The 24,835-nt window shown below is 42.0% G+C and overlaps 1 protein-coding gene across 2 annotated transcripts; it reads left to right on the forward strand.

Annotated features, from left to right (window-relative positions):
• The first annotated feature begins 1,010 nt into the window (after positions 1-1,010).
• LOC108035362 (mucin-5AC) lies at positions 1,011-23,574 on the forward strand. 2 transcript variants are annotated; one of them, XM_017110960.3, is made up of 6 exons: positions 1,011-1,823; positions 8,968-9,584; positions 19,014-21,320; positions 21,392-21,585; positions 21,648-22,065; positions 22,706-23,574. In XM_017110960.3, the coding sequence occupies exons 2-6, from the start codon at positions 9,326-9,328 to the stop codon at positions 23,014-23,016; spliced, it is 3,489 nt and encodes a 1,162-aa protein (XP_016966449.1). In that variant the 5' UTR covers positions 1,011-1,823; positions 8,968-9,325; the 3' UTR covers positions 23,017-23,574. The 2 variants fall into 2 exon arrangements, with proteins under 2 accessions (XP_016966449.1, XP_050741829.1); XM_050885872.1 differs by lacking the exon at positions 1,011-1,823 and adding an exon at positions 1,937-2,377.
• The last annotated feature ends 1,261 nt before the right edge of the window (positions 23,575-24,835 follow it).

Here is a 24,835-nt window from a genome sequence, read left to right on the forward strand (position 1 = left end):
CGACTAAAGGGGCGCAATCACACGAAGCTCTTTGAGTGCCATTTGAAAGACTAATTCATGGAAAATTTATTGTCATTTTCTTATGGTTTTATGGTCAATAAAAAAATAGCCCATTGTATTCAGCAAAATATTAACTCACCTTTTATATATCATAAAAATAATATATATAATTGTACAAAAATATTGACTAGTTAACCTTTTTATTGAGAATTTCATTATCAATTAAATGTATCTGAAAAATGTACTTTAATTTCTTGCAGTTAAAAACCCATAACCATTTCCGCTGGTGCAAAATTAAGTGCTTAAATTAATTATATAAATTCAGGATATGTAGGTTGACCGGCATCTTTAAAATTACATTTTAATTGGTTTTATATACTTGTTTTAAACTCTGAGGCCAACAGGTTATGGCAAATGTAAAAGGGAATTTTTGTGTTTTTACTAAAGCCAAAAAAAAGTTGTAATGGAGAAGAGGAATCAATTACTGAGATAATGTAAAAATGTTCATACCTGGTATTTAAGTGATTTATGCAACGCTCGACTCGAAATATTGCCTATCAATAATAAAACACAGATATTTTTAAACCAACTTTGATTGAAACATCAATGCATATTTTAACTGGTGTTGGTTGGGAGAGAATTCTTTGATTGAGCAACTACGTTGAGTTACTACGTTGATATGTTAAATCAAAATAAATGTAATGTTATAATTAAAAAGCTTATAAAAACTTATAATGGAAATTATAAACTGTTCGAAATAAAAAGAAAACTTACAAAATGTATGGCACTTGTAAACCTACTTCTCTAACTGCTCTTTCTAAAATGTACAATTTAAATATCCAACGGATACGTGTTGAAACGAAGTGCTGAAAAACTCCGCCAGATGTCGCCGCCGTGAAAAGCTTCCGCGGCACCTGTCTCGCTCACCTGCGAAAGCCCGGCTCGGCTTTAAGCTCCGCCCGGAGCTTGGCCATCCGAACGCGCACCTTCGCTCAGTTGATCCGCGCAGCTTGAGGCCAACAGTTCGAATACGCGATACGCGCGCATGCGACCCACCGCCCAATACCGCCCACCACCCCCCGCCTCCCAGCGAGAGCGAGCGAGAGGCAGATAGAGAAAACTACTCCACGCTGCTTGCCAAACTAAAGTCCGTAGTGGGTGCTGAAACGAAACCGAAAATCGGCGAAAAATATTTAACGCACGAATCCATGAAAATACGGGTATTTAGCCCAAAAAGTATCTGTGCGTCTGTGTATCTGGTGGTGTTGTGCGTGTGTCAAAAGAATACTAAAGAGTCGACAAGTGCAGAATGAAAATCATAAACAAAACAACAAGACGGGCAACAAGTTTTTTTGCGTAGAATCCAGCGACGGGCGAAATTCCGAGTAAATAAGCCAACCTGCCGTGTGTTTTTTGTTTTTCTGTTTCGTACGAATGCGATATTGTTGCAACTCGTTTCGGTTGTTGTTTTCACAGTTGTTGTTGTGCTTTTTACGTGGTTGTCAAAGCCACACAAAGCGGGTCAAATGCATAAATAAATGAATGAAGCGAAATGAAACGAGCCGAGATGAAATGCGAAATATGCTGTTATTATCGTTTGGCCTGAGGCGACAGCGTGCACTGTCATTGTTGAAATCCCGAAAGTATCTGTATCTCAATCAGTGAAGTTTATGCAAAACGAAAAGTTTCGGGTATCTTCTGCCTTTTTCGGGAACTACTGCCATCCCGCTCTCGCCGAAAAAGCTCCACAAACAAATGAGTCTATCTGCTAGATGCGTTTGCACCTGAGCACCTGCGGATCGCCCCCACAAATGGCAGCTAAAGTGAGTTGAAAACCCCTCAGAAATAGATGGAAAATATGGCATTAAATCAATACCTATGAAAAACTGACCATCTGCATGGTGCACACTAAGCTACCTCCTAACGATTCGGTTCTCACGACACAAAATCATAGTACAAACACTGTGCACCGACACCTTTGAACTTTAAAACGGGAGAGTGCACAATCAGCCAGGCAGCGTGTAACGGTGCCACAGCCGAAACTAAAGCCAAAAGCAAACAGACATCAATGGGCAATTGAAAAAAACATAACAAAACTCCGAATCAGCCAAAAAAAGGAAGGAAAACACCAGCAGAAACAGACCAAAACCGAAAACCGGGCCCACAAAAAAGGTTCCAAGCAAAAACAACTGTTACAGCACCAGTACTGCAATAGATACTGTGGGGCGGAAAAGAGAAGAAGTACAGCTCTTGCCTTCATTATTGCACATTAAAGATAGCAACTTATTCCTTTGTAAATATTATAAGCTTACGATGGTGTGGAAACTTTCCAAATGTATCAGCCAAAACCTCTGTGTTAACGACCAAGATAGAAAAGGTAGAACTTTGTTGCTAAAAATTATGAAGTTGTGGAAAGTTTTTGTAAAAATAAGTCAAAGTATTTGTCTTAATGACCAAGATAAAGAGACATTGAATAAGGTATAACTTTTCCAGTAAAGGCACCTACGCAGTTTGAAAGAAGTTCCCATCCCATATTAAATAGGTTTCTGTAAACATTTCAGTTAGTTTGACTTATTTATTGCTATCTAAAGAACAATAACTTAGTTTGATTTATGCAAATAGAATGTTCTAGGCCTACAGTAACAAAGAACTAATAAAGAGTATTGAATGGCAGCCAAGAGTCCCGCTTAATTTCCATTTTATATCTTATCTGACTCTGTGATGCCCCAGGGATTTTCAGAGCAGTGAGCACACATCACCCACTGTACTGCAACTGCATTTAGTGGCCATGTCTCTAACTGTAATGGACATGGACAGTCGCGAGCCGTGGCGCACTTGTCGCAGAACAGGTTTAATCTCTCGCTTCGCGGCTGGTTCTGTGGTTCGCCCAGTTTTTTGTTTCCATACATTTTTACCGCAGCCAATATATGTGTTTATTAATGGCCCATGCATTTTTCCATATTTTCCTGCTGACCTCCGCCGATCTGCAGGGGCAAAACGGAATCACCTTGCCGTTCTAATTTGCCAACTGCCACCGCAGGTTGCAATAATTGGAGCGTGGCTAATGTGGGGATTAAGAAAGGCCAGGGGTCGAGCTCATTAGCTGGGATCGCCACAGATCGGGGGGAGCTGGACCGCGGGCCACGCCCCCATCTGTACGTTCATGTCCCCCAAGGGAGACTACAACTAGAACTTTGCATTGTTGGCAGCTTGTTTAACATTTAAAAATAAACCTATCGTAAGTCGTGTAAACGCAAAGGCAAACACAAACGGCGAATTCGAAACTGTGTGAACATTTAGCTCGAGTGCAAATTGAAAAGTTGTTTGTCCGGCCGCCGAGTTGACCATAACCATAGCCATAACACGGTGGCAATTCGAAGCGGATGGTAAGAAGAGACGCCACCGATCGGCGGACTGTCTGCCAACCGGTAAACAGCAGAGCGGCAAGGGGGTAAGCGGTACGCGGTGAGCGGTACGGGGCGAAGCGGATCGAACTCGGCTGGTAACCGGACGCTGCACCGGAGCATCGCCGGGCTAATTGCATTGGAAATGGATGCTAACGGAGCCGTTAATGTGCCGCCAATGGAGCATTAAGCTGCTAGTTAGTCGCCACTTGTGGGTCTTCGTTATGCAACAGCAGCGCTGCAGTGATTTTTTCTGATTTTCTGTTCGTTGCTGCTGCCAGCGGAGCTTTTTGGTGACTCAGTGCGGTGTGCGATATGGTAGCGATGCAGGGAATGGGTTACGTTATTTAGGTCCAGGTACAGTAATTACTCAAAATGAAGGTTTAAAAGATATAGAAGAATCTTGGAAAATGTTAGTAACTTAACACACTTAACACTTTTTGCTTAATTAAAATATAATTTTATACCATCTTTAGGTTAACTCAAACATCATGTCACGGACAAAGAGGACTAATTAATACATATTATTTTCTCTATAATAAATTCTATATAATGAGAAACTAACAAAAAAACATAGATAGTTATGTAAGTTGATTCTATGCAATTTTTGTTTACAATGATTTTGCGATTTGCATTACTGATTTATTCTACTTTAAAAGAGGGTTTAATCACATGTATGTCAAGTATACTTAAAATATGTATAAAAATGTATTGATATTCTTATAAACTTATAAAATTCCTTATCTTGGCTAACATTTTTCCATTCATCCCCTTAAAAATCGTTGAAAAATCTTTTCACAAATGTATCGAATTTTGGATATTTGCATTAGGATATTTCGGGGTTTCTTCAACCAAAGAGATCCCCGTCTGTTTGAAATTTTATTTCCAGACTGGTCTATTTTGGGTAGCGGCTGGTGTACTTTGCTCTAATTAGCAAATACAGGGCAGCTCGCCGCCTGCAACTGTTAAAAGTTTAATGGGCGTTTTGCATTAAGTACGGGCACTTTGGCGAACTGCGCACCTCACAGACTCCTACTCGGTGACTCATGGGCGCGTCTAGAAATTCCAAGCGAAATCGGTCACAGTGGGAAAGCGATCAGCTCCCCTTCGTCTGCAGTGTCACAGTACCACCTCTATTGAGTTAACTTCAATCCGCCCACGCGCCTCCAAAGGCGGCACCTTAAAAGTGCACAATATAAGGCAGATACAGTCGAACTAAAGCCTTGAGCTTGACAAAAGAATAAGCAAATTGCAAGTTAGCAGGGGGGCAGACTGCGGTCGTTGTGGGAAGTGCTGCGAAACACACCCTGTTCCACTTGATCCCACTTTAAACGAGACTGATTTGGATGCTTAGGCCTTAAGTTTTACTTAATGATCCTAATTTCTTAAGAAAAGATGTTAAGTAACCCGAAAATATTGATATTATTTCAAGGGAGCTTAAAAAACGTATCATAGCTTGACTACTTCATAAGTTGTTAACATTTCGCAAGGCCTGAACTAGTTGAGGTGAAGCAAATTTTAAAATTAGCGTCGACAAATGCCGCCAAACCGTTGTAGCGGTTAGTGTGCCAAAGGCAGATTATCTAACCGGAGCAGCAATTGTCTCAATAGCGCCGTTTTCAGCTGATCACACACACTTTCCACAGCCACCAGCTGCCACTTGCGCTTTCCTCCAGCCTTTGCATAACCACACACGCAAATCCCCCATCGCTATCCCCAGCCGAAGTTAAGTCCCCCGATCCGAACACTCCATATCGCCTGACCGCAAACTGCAAATTTGCCTTAATGACTGCGTCGGCACGTTAACTGTCATTTTCAATCAAATCCCCTCTGTATAGAGGAATATCCGCTGGTACCCCGTCCCACCTAACGCGATTTTAAGTGCAGCCCATTAGTTTTGAGCGCTTTTTAAAAGTCTTGCACAAACGGAGATGCGGATTGAATGTTACCAATCATCCGAGTGTGCACCCTGGGGGAAATGTTTAAATATTTCGATAAAATGCTCCAAGTGGGAGGCCACTTCTTGAAGTTTACCGACGGCATTAGCTAATCGCACTTCGTGGCGAGAAATCAAAACCCCAAAATAGCTGGCAAATATTTGCGCACTCTGGCACATACGAGGAATTTCTAGATTCTGCCTGGTTCTCGGAACCAAACGTGTAAAAATCCGCCTGGTAAATGATTATAGTGAGTGGGCCAACAACAATGGGGCTTCTTACGTACGTGAGTTCGCAGAGCCATAAGTATATTACTGGGTTCAGGGTTAATTGTTCTATTGCACGCTCCTAGTCAGCCTCAAATCAGACTCAGACTCAAACTCGGAACTGAGTGACTGAATGCTGTGCCAGTGTATGACTAAATTATGCATTATTTGTATTATTAAATTTGTCGGTTGTTATACAAACAGTGCAAACACACAGCGAGAGCGTTAGTTACTTAATATTTATTCTGCATAATTATTTCATTACCCGCCAAAGGAAGTTGACGACATCTGCTGTCGATTTTGTCATGCGTGGCTTGGATTTTAAAAAGTTATGAAGACGACTTCACCTTCATGCTTGACAAAATTCTCTGAATACTCAGAGAAACTAAGCAAATTTTCGTCAAACTTTGAACGAGTTCATCAGGTTGATTTCTATATTTTTTCCAGGAATAAAAAAATATTATAGAGCGCAATCTATGTGTCTAATAACTTAATTTTCTAATTATTTTGAAAGGATTAAATTTCCGGCAATAATGAGTTAATCTTCTAACTGGTTGAGATGACCTTTGTAAGAGTCTCGTTACAAGTTATAATTAGCTAACTGTTAGATGATTTCCAATTATTCCCCACTCCGTTTTAATTATGGATGAGATGCGGCATTCCATAGATGTATTGATACTTCCCTGGCGCCCCGTTATTAGCATATTGAACACCAGATATTCACACTTCCCTTACTAGGGGAATAACTAATTTTCAACCTTATTTTATAGAAATGTTTAAATATTTATCTATTCTCTAAATATAAAAAGTATTTGTATTGCACTTCACAGTCGCTTAATACTGTTTATTTTGAAAAGTATTGTGTACTTCCGTGCTTAGACAAGATTAAGAAGCGATCTATCTTACGGCTTGCCGTTCGGATCGCAGCTGCTCTTCGGTTGCACTCGAGTTGAGTGATTGCAACAGAAACTGGCAATAAAATTTGCATTTATTTTGCCGGCGATGTTTTGTTTTACGAGTGTGTTTATGCGATCCGCAGATCGCTCCCGGCTGATAAAATCGCCGGATTGATAAACATTTTTAACTGGCCGTGTCGTGTCTTTGCTCGTCCACGATTTCCCAACGCCAATTTGCATGTTTAATCAGCTGTGGCCAAGTTTAACCCATTGTTCGGCACAATACCATACAAAAGCGGCAAAACAAAGCCGCAGCATCGCACGATCGGCTGTGTGGGCGTTTTGCGAGATGGGGAATTCTACCTATCTATCTGCCTATGTATCTATCTATCTAGCGACCAGAAATTCTTTCGCACGCTGGGCTCCAATCCCCTTTGATTTCTCGACTGCGCACTTTATCAATCATCGAAGGAATCAAACAAACAACCCGAGAAACACTCCAAAACCCATCCAATTGTAAGCCACTTCAAAATATTTCTGTTCATTGTGGAGACGTTGATTGAGTTGGAGAGGCAACATGACAAAAAATGATTCTAAGCTGCTTTTTTGGCAATTAAAAATGGGGGTACACACACGAGGTAGTGGAGTGGGTAAGAGGAAGTATTACCGACTAGAAAACTATATTAAAATTTGTCTACATAAAAAGATTTAATTTTCTTGTACTAATAACTCTTTAAGTAGGCATCTTAAAAGCCGAGGTATAAAAAGACGCTTTATTAATGAGTATCTCTTAGTCGCAACACCTTCTTGTCTCTGCTTTATATCTTTATAATCGCATTGCGCGTTTTGGCTGTTAAGTTTAGAACGCTGATGTTATAACAAATTAACAAAAAATATAATCATATAAAAACGAGCGCGAACAAGCGAGTCAATGGCATTTCTTATAATTAAACTGGGAGCGAACTTAATGAGCAAGTCTCGTCGGCGGGCACACAGAAAATATCTTCGAATTATAGCCAAATTACGAAAAGCATATAATTTAAAAAATGGTTATCATGGCTCTGTTCTTTGTGATCATCAGATTGGCTTAGCACCGATCATCATCATGCAAATCCCTCTTTCTTTTCGGCTTTTCTTACATGGCATCCTGCTTGGCTCAATTAATCATGGGAGCTGCCAATGGGCTTTGAATTTTTTTCTTGGCTAACGAGCGTTGAACTTTCGCCCATCCTCTTTGGCCGTCTACTAGAAAGGTTCTTGGCCAAGGTAAAAATAGAAATGCTACGCGTATGGCTTTGACTCGTTGGCCACAATATAATTCATCAGCATAACAAAGAATGGTAACTTAGGCGAGGGTCAAAATGTGGACTCATCATCCGGCCCGGTAAAGAGTTTGGGTTTATTTCTTATACCAAAAATTACGCAAAGCAAAGCCGCACCCAGGCATGAAGGCTTCTTGTCTTTGAGTTCGAGTTGGGCCGAGTTGAGTGCTGGCACTTTATGCCGCATACCAAATCGAGTGAAATTGTCAACGTAATTTTGCACAAGCCTCGCCAAAAAGGCCTCTCGAACACTGTTTTAATTGATTCCTCGCCAGGCAATGACACACATTGCCATAAAAATTCATAGTTGCTTATGTTTTTAATGGCCAAACGAAACTGACAAGTCCCGCGTACAACAGGGCGTATGCGTGATGTGGCTTTGCCTTCGGCTCTGGGCTTTGGGATTTTGATCGAACCGCAGGCGGTGGCGCTGATCGGTTTTCCCGAGCTGAGCTCGGCGACCTCAGTTATCACTCTTACTTACCGCGAATTATAATTGATGTTTGCCCAGGCGATGGCCAAGTCGGCCGTATATATCTCTATTTTTGCTTGATCGGCTTATGGGGTCTACACTCTGGGAAGGGACCTTAGTTGCCTGGTGTCCTAAGTGGCCATAATGTTTTTGGTTTGGTAAGCTGTTTCTAAACTGCTCAAGTTATGGCTCGACTGTCGCCGTTGACTGGGGGAAATAATTTAAATACTTTATTGGTCTGGCAAGGGTATACCTAAATTTATGACTAATTTACACAAAATTTGGCCATAGGAAGGTAAAAAATATATGACACTGACATTTTGAAAAGAAATTAAGCAATAGCATAGACTTTGCCCAATTCCTTCTTTATCACAAAACCTATAAATAAATATATTTGACTTGGAATTGTAGAAAAGAAATGAACCAATGTTGCCTAAACTTAACAATATAAGCAAACAAATTACCAATTTTTCTTTCACTGCATGAGATGCCCCAAAAACCGCCCAATTATTACAACGAAACGCACTGTGCACTTAGCTGAAACCCGTTTAGTTCCCCTTGCAGTGCATTTTCTCTTTGAATGATTTTTGCCGCATTTTCCCTGACTATTTGTGTACCAATCAGCAACATTTCACTAATGCACTCCGATCTCTCTTCCGACATTTTGCAGCAAAAGGCAGGCCTACGATTTCCCAAAGCAGCCGCACAGATAAGTCGACAGCACGACTTGAATTATTGCACGCAACAGCAGCAGCAGCAACATCTACAGCAGCAACAGCGGGCAGAGAAAGAGGAGCCGAAGTGAAGCCAGCAGAAGACGCAGCTTCATTCTACAAAACAATAGTGGAAAAGTGGAAAACTCGTGTGTGTGCCTGGTCTGTGTGAAAACGAACAATAGAAAACCAGATAGAAAATCAGCAGAGAAAACAATCAGCCAAAGCAACAGCAACACCCAGCCAGAGCAGCAACTATAATTTTAGTACTTTTGTTTATCTTTTATTTCTTATTTGGTGTATGCTTCGGTTGCGATGTCGCTGATGAAAATCCATCGAGGCAATGAATCATTTTGCTGTTGCTGGTTGTTGTTGCTCGTGGCATTGTTGTTGGCTGAGGCGGCAGCAGCGGCGGCAGTGGCAGCGGCAACATTGAGTGAAACGCAGACGAATGCAACTAATGGTGCAATTAGAGAGCCGCCTGTGCAACTGCAGCAGCAGCAACTGCAAAATGCGACCGCCGGCGACGGCGAAAGCCGAAATTCAGCGGAAATTTTCAGCCCCAGCGATGTGGGTAAGTTTTCTAGCATATTACCCGTATAAAAAAAACACACACGAACACTCGCGAAACGAAAAAAGAGGAAAAATTGCCAACTAGCCAAAATAAATCTATGCCAATTATTGACCAACTGGCAGCAGACGAAACAACAATCGCCGCTGCAACATTCGAGTGGAAACTGGCTGAAAACAATTGGCCTGGCCAGCGAATGTGGCCGAAGAAGCGGCTCTAACTGCAGGCCACTTTGGCCTGGCATTGGCCAATCTTTTGCATTTTGAAAGCCAGAAGTGGTTGTCAACTGTGAGGTTGTTATGAGACAGAAAGGAATTGGCTTTATGGGCCAGTTTCCTTGCGTTCAATTTAATGACTTCGCTTTCGGCCACCATCAGTTTTGGAGGCATAAAAAAGGGGGTTAAACAGTTTACTTGGGGGTTTTAATAGGGGCACTAAACGTCTTTTGTGAAATCCATTTATTTTTTGCAGATGGTAGTAAAATGATTTTTGGTGGGAGGTTAGATTTTGATATTCTTTGTAATTAAATGCTAAACATTTTTTAATTTTTAAATTAAGCATTAAAATTTTTAGAATCTGTAGACATACCTAGAAAATAATTTATATTATACAAACGTCTTCTAAAAATGTTTTTTGTTTTTAAATACATTTTCAATATTTATATTTTGGAGTAAAAGACTTAAGCTTTTTTTAATAAATTTAATGCAAATCATTATCTACTGTGCAATTATTATAAATCTGTAGTCATTTCCGCTTTACCTCCTGTGAATATTATTGAAATGAAAGTGAAAGAAATGTTTAACTTTTTGATCCATCAGGAAGATAATAACACAATTTAAGCTAATAGATACCTTGTCTTACCAAAAAAATTTGAAAGAAAAATATAAGTGAGTACCTCAAAGTAATTAATTAAATTTAGAAAGGTCCGCTCAGCTTATTAAGTCAAGATTCCGCCGCAGAGATAAGCCCACAAAATGCGAGACCCTATTGAGTTGCAACCGTCGAAAATATGAAACGGTTCTGCAAGGGCAAATGTCGAGGTGAAGATAGCCTAAGCTTCAGTTTAAGCCTTTCATAAACGCTCTTTGAAACGCTGCAAGTGCTCGACGGCCAATGGATTGATTAGACCGGCTCCTTTGTCCATGGCTGCCTCTCGCACACTCATAAATGTAAACAGTGATTGTTATTTCAATTAAGTATTTTCATAAACAATTAAGTTTGGACCTGCTGGTTTCTCAAACGCTCCTCTGCGTGGGTGTTTCAAATCGAAATGGAAATTGTGTTTCGCATTTGAATGTGAATTCAATGGCCAACATAAGTGTCTTTTTTTATTGGAACTAAGTGTTAGGCCTAGAGTTCCGAAAATTCCAATAAAAAAAACACTCAAGCAAAAATGTTGTCCGCATCTTTATTCATGAACTCTTTGTTTGGCCCGAGACTACACATTTTAGTAGACTTTTTTATTGCGCCGCGCAGAGGTAACTAAACAAATGTTAATGCATTTTGATAATGCTTAATTTATGCCCGATGAATGGGCATAATTTCGGTGTTTATTTTTTGGTCTTTTTTGGTTTTTTCCTTTCGGTCCGTCGCTTACGAAATGCAATTTTCGACTTGAACTGGCCAGTTGTAGGTGTCGTTTGCTGGCCACTTGAACACTCGAGATACTTGGCCAAAAATATCAATATTGGTGTGGCTGGGGTTCGGTTAAAAAAATTTGTTGTGTGCTCATTACGTTTACCTGTTTCCATTTTCGGGTTGCTCTGAGACCTCATGTGCGTCCATTGCGTAACACCACTCGTTTAGCAGGCGTAGTGAAGCTTTAAGTTTCGAAGAAGAGCAGTCGAAAGAGCAGATCTGAAAAGTCAACAGAGAGTCAGCCAACCAGCCAGTCAGCCAGCCAAGTGCATTCGGGCCAGGCTGCAGATGCAGCCGGGTAGCCAAACACGGTCGAAACCCGGGCGTATACGCAATATGAGGGCGTGCATCAATGTGGGAATAAAAAAGGCTACGAAAAGAAAGAGGCAGTGGCTACATTGTTGCCTGAGGTAAAAGCCACTGCAACTGCTCAAATATTTAGCCCTTTCACGTTGCCAACTACCGTGTTACGTACTCTGATTCGGATTTTGGCTTTAACCTACCTCTGCTTCTGCTCCCCATATGTAACAACAAATATTCAATCAAAACATTTGCTGTGTTCATTGTGCCCTGGGTTCGAGGCTCACATGTGTAAACAGAGCAGCGAACACACAGATATCGATTCATTTATAATAGATCTTCGTCACGGAACTAATCGATGGAGCGGGGCTCAGTTGGGCCGGATGGCAAGGCCAAGAATTATTTACATATAATTACCTAAGGTTTTCAGCTGGGAAAACGTTTGAGATAGATAAATGATGCAGAGAACTAAAATAACAAACAGAGGATGGGAATGTTAAATGATAATATTGTAGACTCTTTAGGCAGTTTTATTTTAGCTTCGAGATAAAAATTATTTTTGTAGTGTAAAATAGCTGAAAAGTTCTTAAAACAGGTATTCAAAAAATTTGATAGCTGCTATTATCATCTTAAGAGTTATTTCATATTGTCTAGGTATTAATAATATTTGCAGTGAATCCCCTGAAATGATTAAGCCAATCTAAGCTGCTCAGTTTTTGTATTTTATTTAAATTGGTTGTTGAAAATAATTGCCAAAATGAAGTGAAATATATTCAATTCATGTTTTAGCTACAGTAACCCAAAAATGATTTGAATTGTTGGGCAAAGTTGTTGTTTCTATTTCCTGGATATTTACATTAATATCGCATGGTTTTTGCCTTTCAATTGAATTTAATTTGAAGACCCAAATTCCCATTCCCAGTTGGTAACTTTGTGGTCGGCGGTTATATTTTTTTCGGCCTCAGCTAGGAAAAGGAAATAAACGCGAAATTTGTGTTTCGGTGGCCACGGCGAATGTTAATTTAGTGTGTTTTTGCCTTATTTTTATATAAAATGTTTATAATTTCTTTTTCATTAGCTTTCGTTGCGAAAACCTGTGGCCGGCGGGGAAGTTTGTTGAACCCTCCCCAGGTCCCAGGTCCGTCATTTGGTTAATTTCCTTCGCTGTTGTCTTTCGCTTTCTTATGTTTTTTTTTGGTGTGCGTGATTAATAATAAAACCGCTGGTGACCCAAAACTCCGGGGAAAAGGGTTACGCAACTGCGATGATTTACCGGGGACTTAATTAAAATCCGTGGGACAAAAGAAAGCGGCCAAACGCTAATGATGGGGGTGGTGCACAAGCCGTAGTAGTTTACGTTGCGTAAATACTAGCTTGCGACTTGGATGCCACTGACGACCGATGACTGGTGATGAACATGTGCCACGCCCCTGGGCCATTTGCAACGCCTCAATGCACAGCCAGCTTGGGGTATTGAAAACTTTTGCAGGCCGAGCTGAATTCGCTAAGCCGAACAAAAAAACGGAAGCCAGCGCCAAAAAAGAAATACAAAATCCTAACAAATCATGAACAACAAAACTTTGTAATTATCCAATGTTGCAGGTCGTATTGTTGGCCATTTAACATGTGGGGCTCCCTTTTGAAATGGGAAACTAAAGTGGAAATCGCTCGCTGAGTCGTAATTGCGCAATTAAAAGGTCAGGCTCTCAGTCGCCAAGTGGTTTAGTTTTTTACTTGGGTGTCGGCGGTCTGTCAAGGCAGCTTGGGCAGTCAAGGGTTAAAGCCCAAAACCAGGAAGCCCAACCGGCCAAGCTGAGCCAACGCCAAAACGATTCATTTAGCGGCATTTCACGACAACTTCAGCTTCACTTTCAGCCCCATTTCCGCATTGACATCCGCGATGCTTTTGGCTTGCCTTTCTTCGTCTTGGCCCGGTGCGAGTACCTTTGCCATTTCTCTGGCTTTCTCACGTCGTCGCTGGCAGCTGCACTTCCTGCATTCGACTGCATTTGCCGCATTTGCTGCATTTGCTGCGCTTTTCTGCACCCACAAGCGTTGGCTGGCTGCGATGGCTCCTTCTTTGGCCAAAACGTCGAACCGGTCAACGCTGAACTGGACTCGTTGTGGATTCAATCGCACATAAATACAAATTATTATCCCGTGACTATAATTTTTATAAGATTTATGGTTTGAAAAGACATTAATGTAATAAAAGAAAAAATACGAGAAGTGTAGGCGCAAATAAATACATAAATAGTTGAAACTTACCTATTTTATTTATGTATGAAAATATGTAATAATATTGATCTTAAAAATTACTTTTATTAAAATGGATATATATTGAAAAATGAATAAAAACAGTTTATATTTTTAAACTTGAATAAACTTGTTGTAATATATGAAAAAAATTATTTACATCCATAAGTTGAAAACTAATACATTTTTTTATATAATTTTATTTTTATTGATTTAAGTGCAGTTCCACCGAAGCCGAAATGATTTTATTTTATTTAACCAGCAAACAAGTTAAGTTGTTTTTCCCCTGGGCCTCCTAAAAACAGCTTTTAGTTGGGGATTTTCAAAGCCTACCTCTAGAGTGGGGACTACTCCCCCGATAAAACGGAATTCCCCGTTATGGTTAAGGAGCCGTGCGGCATTTGCTGCCTTTTCCCATTTCATTTCGCGTTGCATGCTTCGATTTCACATTAGAAATGCTTTCGATTGGCGATCCCACCGAAAAACAAAATGCTAAAAAACATGTCTTGCATGTCTGCAGCCCAGTGAGTCAAAAAAAACGAAGTAAAAAACCAAAAAAAGAGCCGAAATAAGCAAACACGTTTTAGCCATGAACGTGGGACAGGATAGGGTGCAGCAAATACTGCACGCTGCAAACGAAAGCGAGAAGCAGAGGCAAAGAGCTGGGAAAAATAACAGAGACAGAGCGGCAAGAAAATTGCAACGAAAGCGGAGAAAGTTTTTTGTTTCTGCCAAGGCGGCATTTAAAAATTGTATTTATGAACCGACCGTCATATCGGTGTGAGCGCTTATGAGTGCCTTTGTGTGGGTTTTTTGAATGCATCAAGTTGAGCAAAAACCGAAAGAAATGCAAACAGCTGGAAACCAGAAAGCAAAAGTGAAGTTGCGACGCGTGAATTAGTGCCAGCGACTTAATGAAAGTTTACGTCGATTGGTTTGGATTTGCATCTGCTCGTTTCGATTTGGCTTTCTTTCACTTAGCAGGAAATACTCAAAATGATTCAGAAATCGATGAGTCAAGGTCAGAAAGTGCAAGTCTTTCAGACAAGTCGTTTGCGTAAATAAATATGGAACGAGTGATTAACTCATGTTTATTTAGGTAAATGTTTTACTAAATACATTAATAAGTAATATTTTATTTTGAATTTATTCATTGGTATGTTCCTAGAATGCTGTGAGTCATGATTGAGTTTTTTAGGAATAAACAAAAATTTAGTTAAATTTATTTATTTATTTATTTATCCTCCTATTTTAATTATAGCTGTAGCTACTGTGGCCTTAATATACCCTTTTTTTATATTTACTTTTTAGTTAATTTATTTAAATATTTTTTTGAAAAGATTTTTTTTTTGTGAAGAAATTGAATTTTATTAACTTTATTTATAGCCTTTCAATGTCTTCGTTTAATTAGCCTTCATCCTACTTATAACTTTTATATTTATTACCGAATTTGATTCATTGGGTAATAAAAAGTTGTAAATGGTAAAGTCAGTTATAATTGGTTTCCTTCAAAAACCATTTCCGTTGAATGTCGATAAAAATGAATTATACAAATAATAATTCATAAGTAACCTTTAGTTGTTTTTTATATTTCCATTAAAGGCTAAGATAATATTAATTGTTTAATACCGAATGTTTTTCTTAAGATAGCATATATAGTATAAATAAATAACGTATAAAATAATAACGTGGGTTCTCAGCTCTTTGATGAGTATATTTCCCAGAATAATTTGATTCTTTTTAAGCAGACTATCGAATTAATGACACATAATTTATTATTCTTAGGCATTCGGTCTGTGTGTCACGGTTGTTTCGGGCGGAAATTTCAAAATTTTTGTCAATTTGGCTGGGCTGTAATTTGGCTTTGGCGGCCTGTGCAACGTTGCGTATGATTGACATTTGTGTCACAGCCGCAGTCGCTCGTTCGTACCTATGTGATTATGAATTTTCCGCTCATTGAATGGTATTTCATAATTCCGAATGCGACACCATTAAATAAGTTTAGACAATCGAATCAAACACAGCTGTCGGCACGATCAACTGCATTGCGTGAGCGACTGAGTATCTGTGTGTTTGCGAGGCTTTCTGGGGTGTCTGCGTGTGTGTACTTGTTCGCTTGTCAATTAGCAATGAATACAGAAAATATAAAAAAAAAAACAAACTGCAAAGTCAGCTGTCTGTCAGCCGCTGCCCACTCGTGTCTGTAATTTATTTTTAATTAAAAGTTCTAAACAAAAGCCAAGACATGCGATTCATTCAAGCGCTAATACCCATCCCGCACTCAACTACCCATCTATAGTTTAGTCTGTATTTTACCGACTCAATTGTACTTGCTGCACTGCGAGAAGTTATGGAAATAAGTGATTTGTGGGTTCAAATCTTTTAAAACTATAAAATTTAAAACTCAGCTATACAGAAACACCATATATTTAATTATGTAACTTACATTGTAAGGCTTCTGTTTGATATTTATCTCTATTGGTAGAATCTGGGTTAATATTTTGTTTATTTAAGTGTATACCCACATTTATTGTGGCTTCGGTTTGGGTAGCATCTGTGCAATTTTTGGGCGGGGAAGGGAAGGAGTGGGATCAACCTTGATGGGCTTTGTGCGGCCAACAGTGGAGACTCATTAGCTGCCAAATAAACTTGGCTTTTTTCGACCAGAATCGCCAGTCGAACCGGGCGGGGTCTTCTCCATTGTTTTTTTCTCGAGCTGAGGGGCCAGAGTTCGATGGCGAATTTCGCAAAAATGTAGAAGCTAATGCTGGGCATTAGTCACGGCGCCGCATCCGTTTGATGGCTGCTTTGTTCTCCGCTGGCCGGAGATTAATCACCTGCCAGAATGCTGCACAATTTTCGGGCATTATGTAAGCAGCTCGCTGGAAGTTAGGCAAACAGCCAGCTTAGAATGCCCCAACCCATTTCGCAGTTGATTTCTGACAGGTCGCCATACCAATTTGCCAATTGTCGGAGCTCCGATAAAAATGCTAAGGGGAGAACCGTTTCTGATGCCCGTCTTGGGCTAGCCGGCCATTGGTTTTGGTCCGCTTGGCTCAAGTTGGCACTGTGTCGCAGCCGAAAAGATCGTGTATATGACCAAAATCGAATTAAAATTCCACAACGCATGCCAAGCGGCGGCGGCGTGGATGGCGTCGATGGCCACGGCGGCAACGGCAGCATAGCTAATGCCAAGAAGTCGCGCAGCCATAAGCTATGGCCAGACCGGAGTTCCCAATACCATAAAGCCCTCGAAGCAGGAGGAAGTGAAGTCGTCTAGGGTGCACACCCTTTCCAGGGGAAAATAATATTTAAAATTCCTTGAGATTTTACCTTAAAATGTTGAATTATAGTAAAAAACTTTCCTGTAAAGTTTTTTATTTAGTTTATAATATAATAAATAAATTTAAAAATTGTAATTGTAATAATTACTTCATAAAAATACTATTAAAATATGTGTCGTTTATGCTAGTCTGAAAATTAAAACCTCATAACTAAGTCCATTTTTAATGAAGGTTTTTCAATGCCCTTTCGTCCTTTTATTACCATTCTCTGTTCTATATGATAAGTTTACCTTAAGCAACCTAAGTAGTTCTTTTTGCACACTGTTCAGTTTCTCCAGCCTAGACCTCTAGTTAACGCTCCCTGAGGCAGTATATAGACCGACTGATAGGCGCAGCCGATCCGATCCGCTGTCCGCGACTGCGATTGTGACTGTGACTGAGACTGAGACTGGGACTGCGGCCGAAATGGCAGCGGACGGCTGCTTGTCGTTTCATTGAAGGCATCGCATAGCAGCGACGTGACGAGACGCCCAAATGGGTTGCACAGTGTTGTACAGTGCAGTAGAATGGACGGCAACGGCCAACGAAAAGTGGAAAACGTAGAGCAAGAAAACGAGAAACGACTTGGCCAAAACAAAGACAAATTGTTAGGGGGCCGAGCCAAAGTGGCCAAAATGCGGCAGCCGGCGGCAGCGGTGGCAGTGGCGGTGGCAGAGCGGCATCTGCAACTCCGAACAACTTGTTCTAGCCGTCTTGCCGCGCTTGAGAGGCACAACCTTGGCCTAAACTGCCAGCCAATGAACTAAATGTTTGTGAAAAGCAGCAGCCGTGTTTGTTTGCTGGCATTGTTTTGCCTACTTACCATTTTGGCAACGCGAAAATTAAACAATTGTGCAAGCAGCAGTCGCTTGTAATTGTTTTGCCCGACTCCGTTCGGCGGGTCAAAAGCAGCGCGGATTTAGGCCCATTGCTCAATTCGGCTCTAATGACCAGCTGCCCGGCCGGAGGCACATAGAACATAGACCTGGGGCCATTAGTTAATTAACAAGTTAGAGCAAGCTGCAGCAGATATCGGTGAACCAGTCGCTTGGCCAGTCGCTTGGCCAAGGAGCGTTTTGGCCAACTGATTAATGGCCGCAGAGCAGCCTCGTTTCTCAAGATGTTCATGTTGCCGCCGATGGCAAGAGTCGCTGTTTGTTGTTTCTTGCTGCTGTTAATACCGCAGATGATGATGGCTATGATGATTGTGGCCAAGTCAAGTCGGGGCGGCCTTACCCTAGGCAAAGTTCGCATTCCAAACGGGTTTCGTGCCGCCGCCTTAGTCGCATTTAATTTCCATTTCGAGATTTGTTTTTCCAATATTTGTCACGATCTGGCGTCAAGAATGCCAGAGCCAGGCGGCCTACACTGCCATGAAAAGTGATAAGGAAACGGGTCGATACTATCACGCAAGAAATGTATTTCCATCGCGATTTATCACTGGCAGTGCATTCAAGAAATGTTTACAATTTATTCTGGCTGAATCTACAATGCACAATCGGAATTTATTAACACACAGGGCATTGCATAAATGGGTTGACCATAACCTGTATTTGGTTTTACAATTTACTCATATTGATTTTAGTAAAATATTGGAGAATCCCACTGAAGGTTGAGGAATTTAAAATTATTGGATATTTACTCTTATATATTCTAGTATTCCTGAATTCCCCTTTTTCAATAATTACTTAGCAGGAATTCTAATTGGCAATTGTCTTGACAATAACATAAGTGCCTCTAATACACGATTGTAGTAAATCTTAGATTTAAGATACCTTCCTCATTGTTATTTGATTATAAAATCAAAAGCAATTAATTTATTCTGCACAATCATTTCTCCGAGTGTGCCCACAAAACCACTTTGAAAATATGCCAACCATTCTAAGCAAATATTTTTCCATTCATCTGCTTACAGATGCGGTCGGTGATAAACCCACCACTTACAGGCCCTCGGGGGCCAACCGACCCTCGATTGCACCACTGAACTCCGCTCAGGATCGTGAGAGGAAGCTGATGAACGTGCTGGCTGCCCGTCGCACCGCTCTGCATCGAGGTGGTTTCCGCACCAGGATTGGAACCACCGGAAGAAGTGCCATTTCGCCATCGGCGGCGGTGGAGAGTACTTCCAAGGCACCCAGTGACCCCAGATCGGTGTGCATTCGCAACTGCACCAAGAACTTCACCCGTCGCACCACCGCCAGTTGCATGCGACAATGTGCCAACTTCACCCGCATGGCCATGGCCTCCAATGGCAACAGTTCGGTGGTGGCTAAGAGCTCTGGTTCCGCCAAGGCAGCTGCTTCGTCGGGAGATCGGGATACCAACGAGATCCTCTTCAGCGATGAGTCCTCCCACGGGCTCTTTGTGGTGGCCAAGGAACAGAATGCCACGGTGAACCACATTGCCGATGGCACCAAGCCACCGGTGATGGGCAAGGGAATACCCAGCAAAACCAACTCGATGGAGGAGGATGCGGAGGAGGAGGAGGATGAGCTGAAGCCATATGTCTACTTTGGAGCCAAGTTGCCACCCATTCGACCGGGTGGCTTGACCATTAAGCCAGCTGAGGGGGATGATGAACATCCGCGGGTTCTAGAGGTTTCGGTGGCCCAGAGCACCACACCCTCACCGCCGACCAGCACCACTGCTGCCCCAGTTAGCACTAGCAGACCTACGGCCTCCACTCGAAGACCTTTGACCCCTGTGGAGCGAAGTCGCAGTAAATACAAGTACCACATGAGGGATAGGGGATTGGTGGGAGCAGCTGCACCACCAGCAGCAGCACCACCCGCCCCACCAGTGAGTAGAACGAGGTATGTGGGCTCAGGAAGACCGACAGCTGGATTGGCCGACCCTCTTCAGGAGCTGAAGCAAACCGATCCGGATGTGGCCAAGCCGGTGGTGCGTAGGTTGGTTGCAAAGGCATCACCCTCTTCTTCCACACCACTCATTATCACCGTACTTAGTGCTGAGGAGGAAACCACAGTGGGGCAGGCGGAAGCTCTGCCAACAGAAGAGACCACCACAACGACAACCACAACTGAAAAACCTTCCACCACCACAAGTACGAGTACAAGTACTAGTACAACCACACCTTTACCCAGCACCACAAAAAGTACAACCACTTCGCCACCATCAACAACAACGAGCACCACAACCACTACAACAAGTAGTACTACCCCCAGCACCACCACAACGAGCAGTACCTCAACCACTTCTATACCCACCACCACAAAAGCAAATTCGATTATTGAAAAGGATAAGGAGCTTATAAGAGCCCTGGGGCCAGCTCTAACTCAAGAGATAAACATCGAGGATGCGAATAACTTGATCATATTCTGCAACAATACCTCCGATTGTGGGGTCACACCACGCACCTACACCCACCAGTCCCACACCACCGACTCCAGTCCCAAGATCCTGCGCACCACTGTCTTGACCTCCATCAGATCCACTGTGCACCCGCGCCCCACTAGTACGAGTACGAGCACGAGTACTACAACCACTGCACCACCACTGCCGCCAGTGGTGACTGTACCATCTGGAGAGGTCTACATCGGCATTGTGGAGTCCTCCTCCTCGGTATCCCCACTGGACATCAGCTCCACGGTGATAGCCAACGAAAGGGATGTGAATCTGGAGATGAGGCGTATGAATCTGGTCACCTTAGTTCTGGTGGCGGTGGGCGTGATTCCTCTGGCCGCCATCATCCTCTATTTGGTGCGCAACTATGTGGTGCGACGTCGTGCCAAACAGGGCGAGGTCTTCGATGTCTGCATCACGGATCAGCAGCCCATCAGTCCGGTGAAGAAGGTGGACTCCAAGTACCAGGTCGACGATGACGAGGACGAAGTGGACCACCAGCACCACCAGCACACGCAGCACCACCAGGCCATGCCCATGTCACAGGCCACTCAGCGGGATGCTAACCACAATAGATATGGAAACAATGATGACAAGACATCGCTGGCCAGCGAGTTCCAGGAGTTCGAAAGGAGTAACATTCGCCTGAAGAGTCTCCTGGGCGAGGGAAACTTTGGTCAGGTGTGGAAGGCGGAGGCGGACGATCTGAGTGGTCACTTCGGAGCCACCAGAATTGTGGCCGTGAAGACCATCAGAGCCTGCAGTGCACAGGTGAGCCTGAAGGATGAGGCCAGCATCATGCGGAAACTGGGATCCCATCAGAATGTGGTTACCCTGTTAGGGGCCTGTGTGGAAAGTGGTGAGTACATAAGGGTTGAGGAGAGGGTCAAGGCAGGAGTTTCCTCATCTTGGTTTACTATCTTTCCATAGAACCACACATGCTTATTATGGAATATGCCATGAGGGGACGTCTTCTGTCCCTTTTGAGAGCCGCCAGAAGTGCCACAAACATATTGCCAGCCTCAGTGCCAGGAGGTCGAAGCCTGGCTCCACTCTCGCCCCGAACCTTGGCAGGATTTGCCCTGGATATAGCCTGTGGCATGGAGTACATAGCAGGCAGAAGGGTACAGTTGAATATACTCTATTAAATCTAGAATCTATAATAATATTTTTATTTCCAACCCAGATTGTCCACCGAGATCTCGCTGCTCGCAATGTGCTCCTCGATCACAATGGCATGTGCAAGATCTGTGACTTTGGCATGTCCATCGATCTGGATGCAGAGCGATTGAGGAAGGAGCAGGAGAAGAATGCGGCCAACGATCTGATGCGCCACAATGCGCACAAGTTCAAGTTCGACTTCGGGAGCAGGTACATCCTGCAGCACTGGCAGCACACCTTTGGCCAGGGCCAGGGCCAAGGGCACTGCTCCAAGGATCATCCGCATGGGGAGAAGAAGTCGCACCATGGTCACGACACCATTGGCAAGCGACACGCCCTGCCCATAAGGTGGATGGCTCCGGAGAGCCTGCAGTACCACATGTTCACCACCGAAACGGACATTTGGGCCTTTGGCATCGTCCTGTGGGAGATCGCCACTCTTGGTAGGTTGTGTGCTTGAAATTATAGACAAGGAAGATAAAAAACAGAATGTCAAATAGTGTGCAGGCTTAAATTGTTCTCAATTTGTAGATCATTAGTTCAGATGCAAACAAAATTTTAAAAAACTTCCCCTTTGAAATTTTCCTGTTTTATCTAGATTGCAGAATCGTTTACAATGATCCATTTATATCAAGAAGAATAAAATTCTTTCAGAAAAAGGCAGTAAAACATCAATTAAAATTAAAAAGACAATACTAAATTATCTTACCATCAATCTTTCAAAGAACCCGATATTGCCATTTGCGTAGTCAAGAACTGCAGTTAATTAAAGCATCGATTTACGATTCTTTAATGATTTTATTCAATTTGAACTGGTATTGTGGTTAACTGTTTAAAAAAAGAAAGAAATAATTTTTTGTTATATTTTACAATGATATTCTTGATTGTGCTTTGTTTTCTTGTCTTCCGTAGGTAAAAAACATTTTGTATTAATAAAAAGCTTTTGTTTCAATTTTCTGTTTAATCAGTTGAATTCGAAATTTAAGCCCCTGCAGTTGACTTACCAAAATATTAAAGAATTTTGACGAGATGGAGTTTAACAAAATGATTATATTAATATTCTATATTTTATTTATTTTAAAGGCTCCACTCCGTACTCGCAGCTGACGGGTCGCGAGGTCATCCGCCGCGTGCCCCAGGGTCTGCGGCCCGACCTGCCCAAGGAGAGCCGCCACGAGTTCTACAACCTGATGTCCCGCTGCTGGCACAAGGAGCCGCACTTGCGCCCCTCGTTCGCCCAGTCGCGGCTGGAGATCACAAGGTCGCTGCACAAGTGGGTGGACGACGACTCGGCGGCCTCGGATTACATGGACGTGAGCGGGTTCAGCGAGGACCTCGAGCACGGGGTGGTGTACTTCAACCACCGGATCTCGGAGTTCGAGTGCGAGATATGACGCTGACTGAACCACCCTCCTCCCGGTCCTCGACCCACCAACTAACTGTGCATCTCAACCAGTCCATCCACAACGCATCCACCGCCCACACATCTCTTTGCCTGTCCGTAGTTCTTTCGAAATTTCCCACTCTCCCTTGTGACGTGCTTGTCGAGCAGTATTATTTGTATTTTATTGTTAATTTCACATTTCGTACCCCCGGCGAGTTTCTTTCATTGTAAATATTTATTTGTTGACGCAACAAAGTACGAAAATGCTTATGATCTACGATCTAGGCCTTACGACTTATGAATGGCGCTACCATGCCTAGTTTAATATTCGTCACTTAGTTCTTCTAGTCTGTATCTGAAATCCCATCTTCGAGCTGAGCTATTTTCCCCCGGATGTAGCTAAGATTTGACTGCACATAAGGAAGCTTTGTAACCCCATCAGTTGTGAAAATGAATCATTGATTTAGGCGTGCAGCGCATAGGATCTATGTAATTGTATTGATATCTAGCTATAGAATTGTACAAATAAATTAATTATACACGAAATATAACTATGATTATTACACCAGTTGAATTGCGTTTTATTAATAGGGTTTGACAATGGGCTTGGTAACGAATGTTTCATTTGCGGTGACCTGTATCTTGAGTTTAGATACTTTTAAATTTCAGCCTTTTGGCTTAACATATGGCTTACCACAGGCCACTAAAAAGTTAACAGACGTAAAAAGTAAGCTTTCCTGTTAAGTTTGCTAACAATGTTAACTATCAACTAAGCTTTCAGATTTTTTTGAAGGTATGGCATCGCTTGAAAACTTCAACGGAACTGGTTCCAAAAAACTGAGGCTTTAATTTAAATAAATAAATTTCAGAAAGATAAAAAAATCCATTCCATATGATGAATAAACCATACCAAACCGTATATGGTTATACCTTTAAAATATTTTAAATTAAAAACATTTTTAAATAAAAACAGATTACTGGCATTATAAAGGGCACTCTTCATAAGTCCTTCACAAAATTAAAACTTGGTGTAGTTTTTTCGAACCATATATTATGTTAATCAGCATGGGTACTTTACAAATTTAAAAGACAGTAAAACCGAGCAGACTAAATTAAAAACCGGAATTGTTTCGAGCAAAGAGTTTTCATCGGCTAAAAATAAAAGGCGTAAGTATGCATAATTATAGCTTATACGGCTTGTCTTTTGAATATTAACCTGAAATGCCGAACCTCTAAGGTAAACCTGATTATTTTCAATGTCAATGTTCTTGTGCATTCGCTTAAGAATTCCAAAATCTAGTGACTATTCCAAAATGCAGGGGATAATTTCTGTGGTTAGGCTGTACTTCACGCCCCGACCGGAACAGCAGAAAAGATAGAAATAAATATAAAATAAAAATGTAATGTGCAAATTAGCCAAGAGCATTGCGGATTTTTATGGTCAGCAAGTTGGCCAGCCGAGATGAACGCCGGTAGCGGAAAATCCACCGAATCGCAGCGAGAAAAACCATGGAAAACCGAGTGCATCAAAGTTGAGTCGGTCGAGGACACTTTCGACCATGGTTGCTTGATTGATGACGCTGCAATTAAACACACGTCCAGCGATGCGGTAATCTCGACAAATGGACATTAAGATAAAATGCGTTGGGGCTGGAAAATATTGCGAGTGCATGAAAATGAAATGAAAATTCAGCTGGTGCCGTTTTGCCGCTGTGGTTACCAACGAAAGTGTGAAGAAAATGCTCTTTAAGTGGTCATTGAAAGTGCCGCAGAAGCCGGAGGGAGGAGGCACTTGCCACTTGCCACTGCCCTGGAGCAATTGAGGCGAT

This window comes from Drosophila biarmipes, chromosome 3L (genome assembly GCF_025231255.1).
Source record: "Drosophila biarmipes strain raj3 chromosome 3L, RU_DBia_V1.1, whole genome shotgun sequence".
Lineage (NCBI taxonomy): Eukaryota > Metazoa > Arthropoda > Insecta > Diptera > Drosophilidae > Drosophila > Drosophila biarmipes.

Coding starts and splice junctions, on each gene's coding strand:
- LOC108035362 (XM_017110960.3), top strand. CDS start 9,326: ATGTCGCTGATGAAAATCCATCGAGGCAATGAATCATTTTGCTGTTGC. Junction 21,586..21,647: donor AGTACATAGCAGGCAGAAGG/GTACAGTTGAAT, acceptor TTTCCAACCCAG/ATTGTCCACCGAGATCTCGC. Junction 22,066..22,705: donor GTGGGAGATCGCCACTCTTG/GTAGGTTGTGTG, acceptor TTTATTTTAAAG/GCTCCACTCCGTACTCGCAG.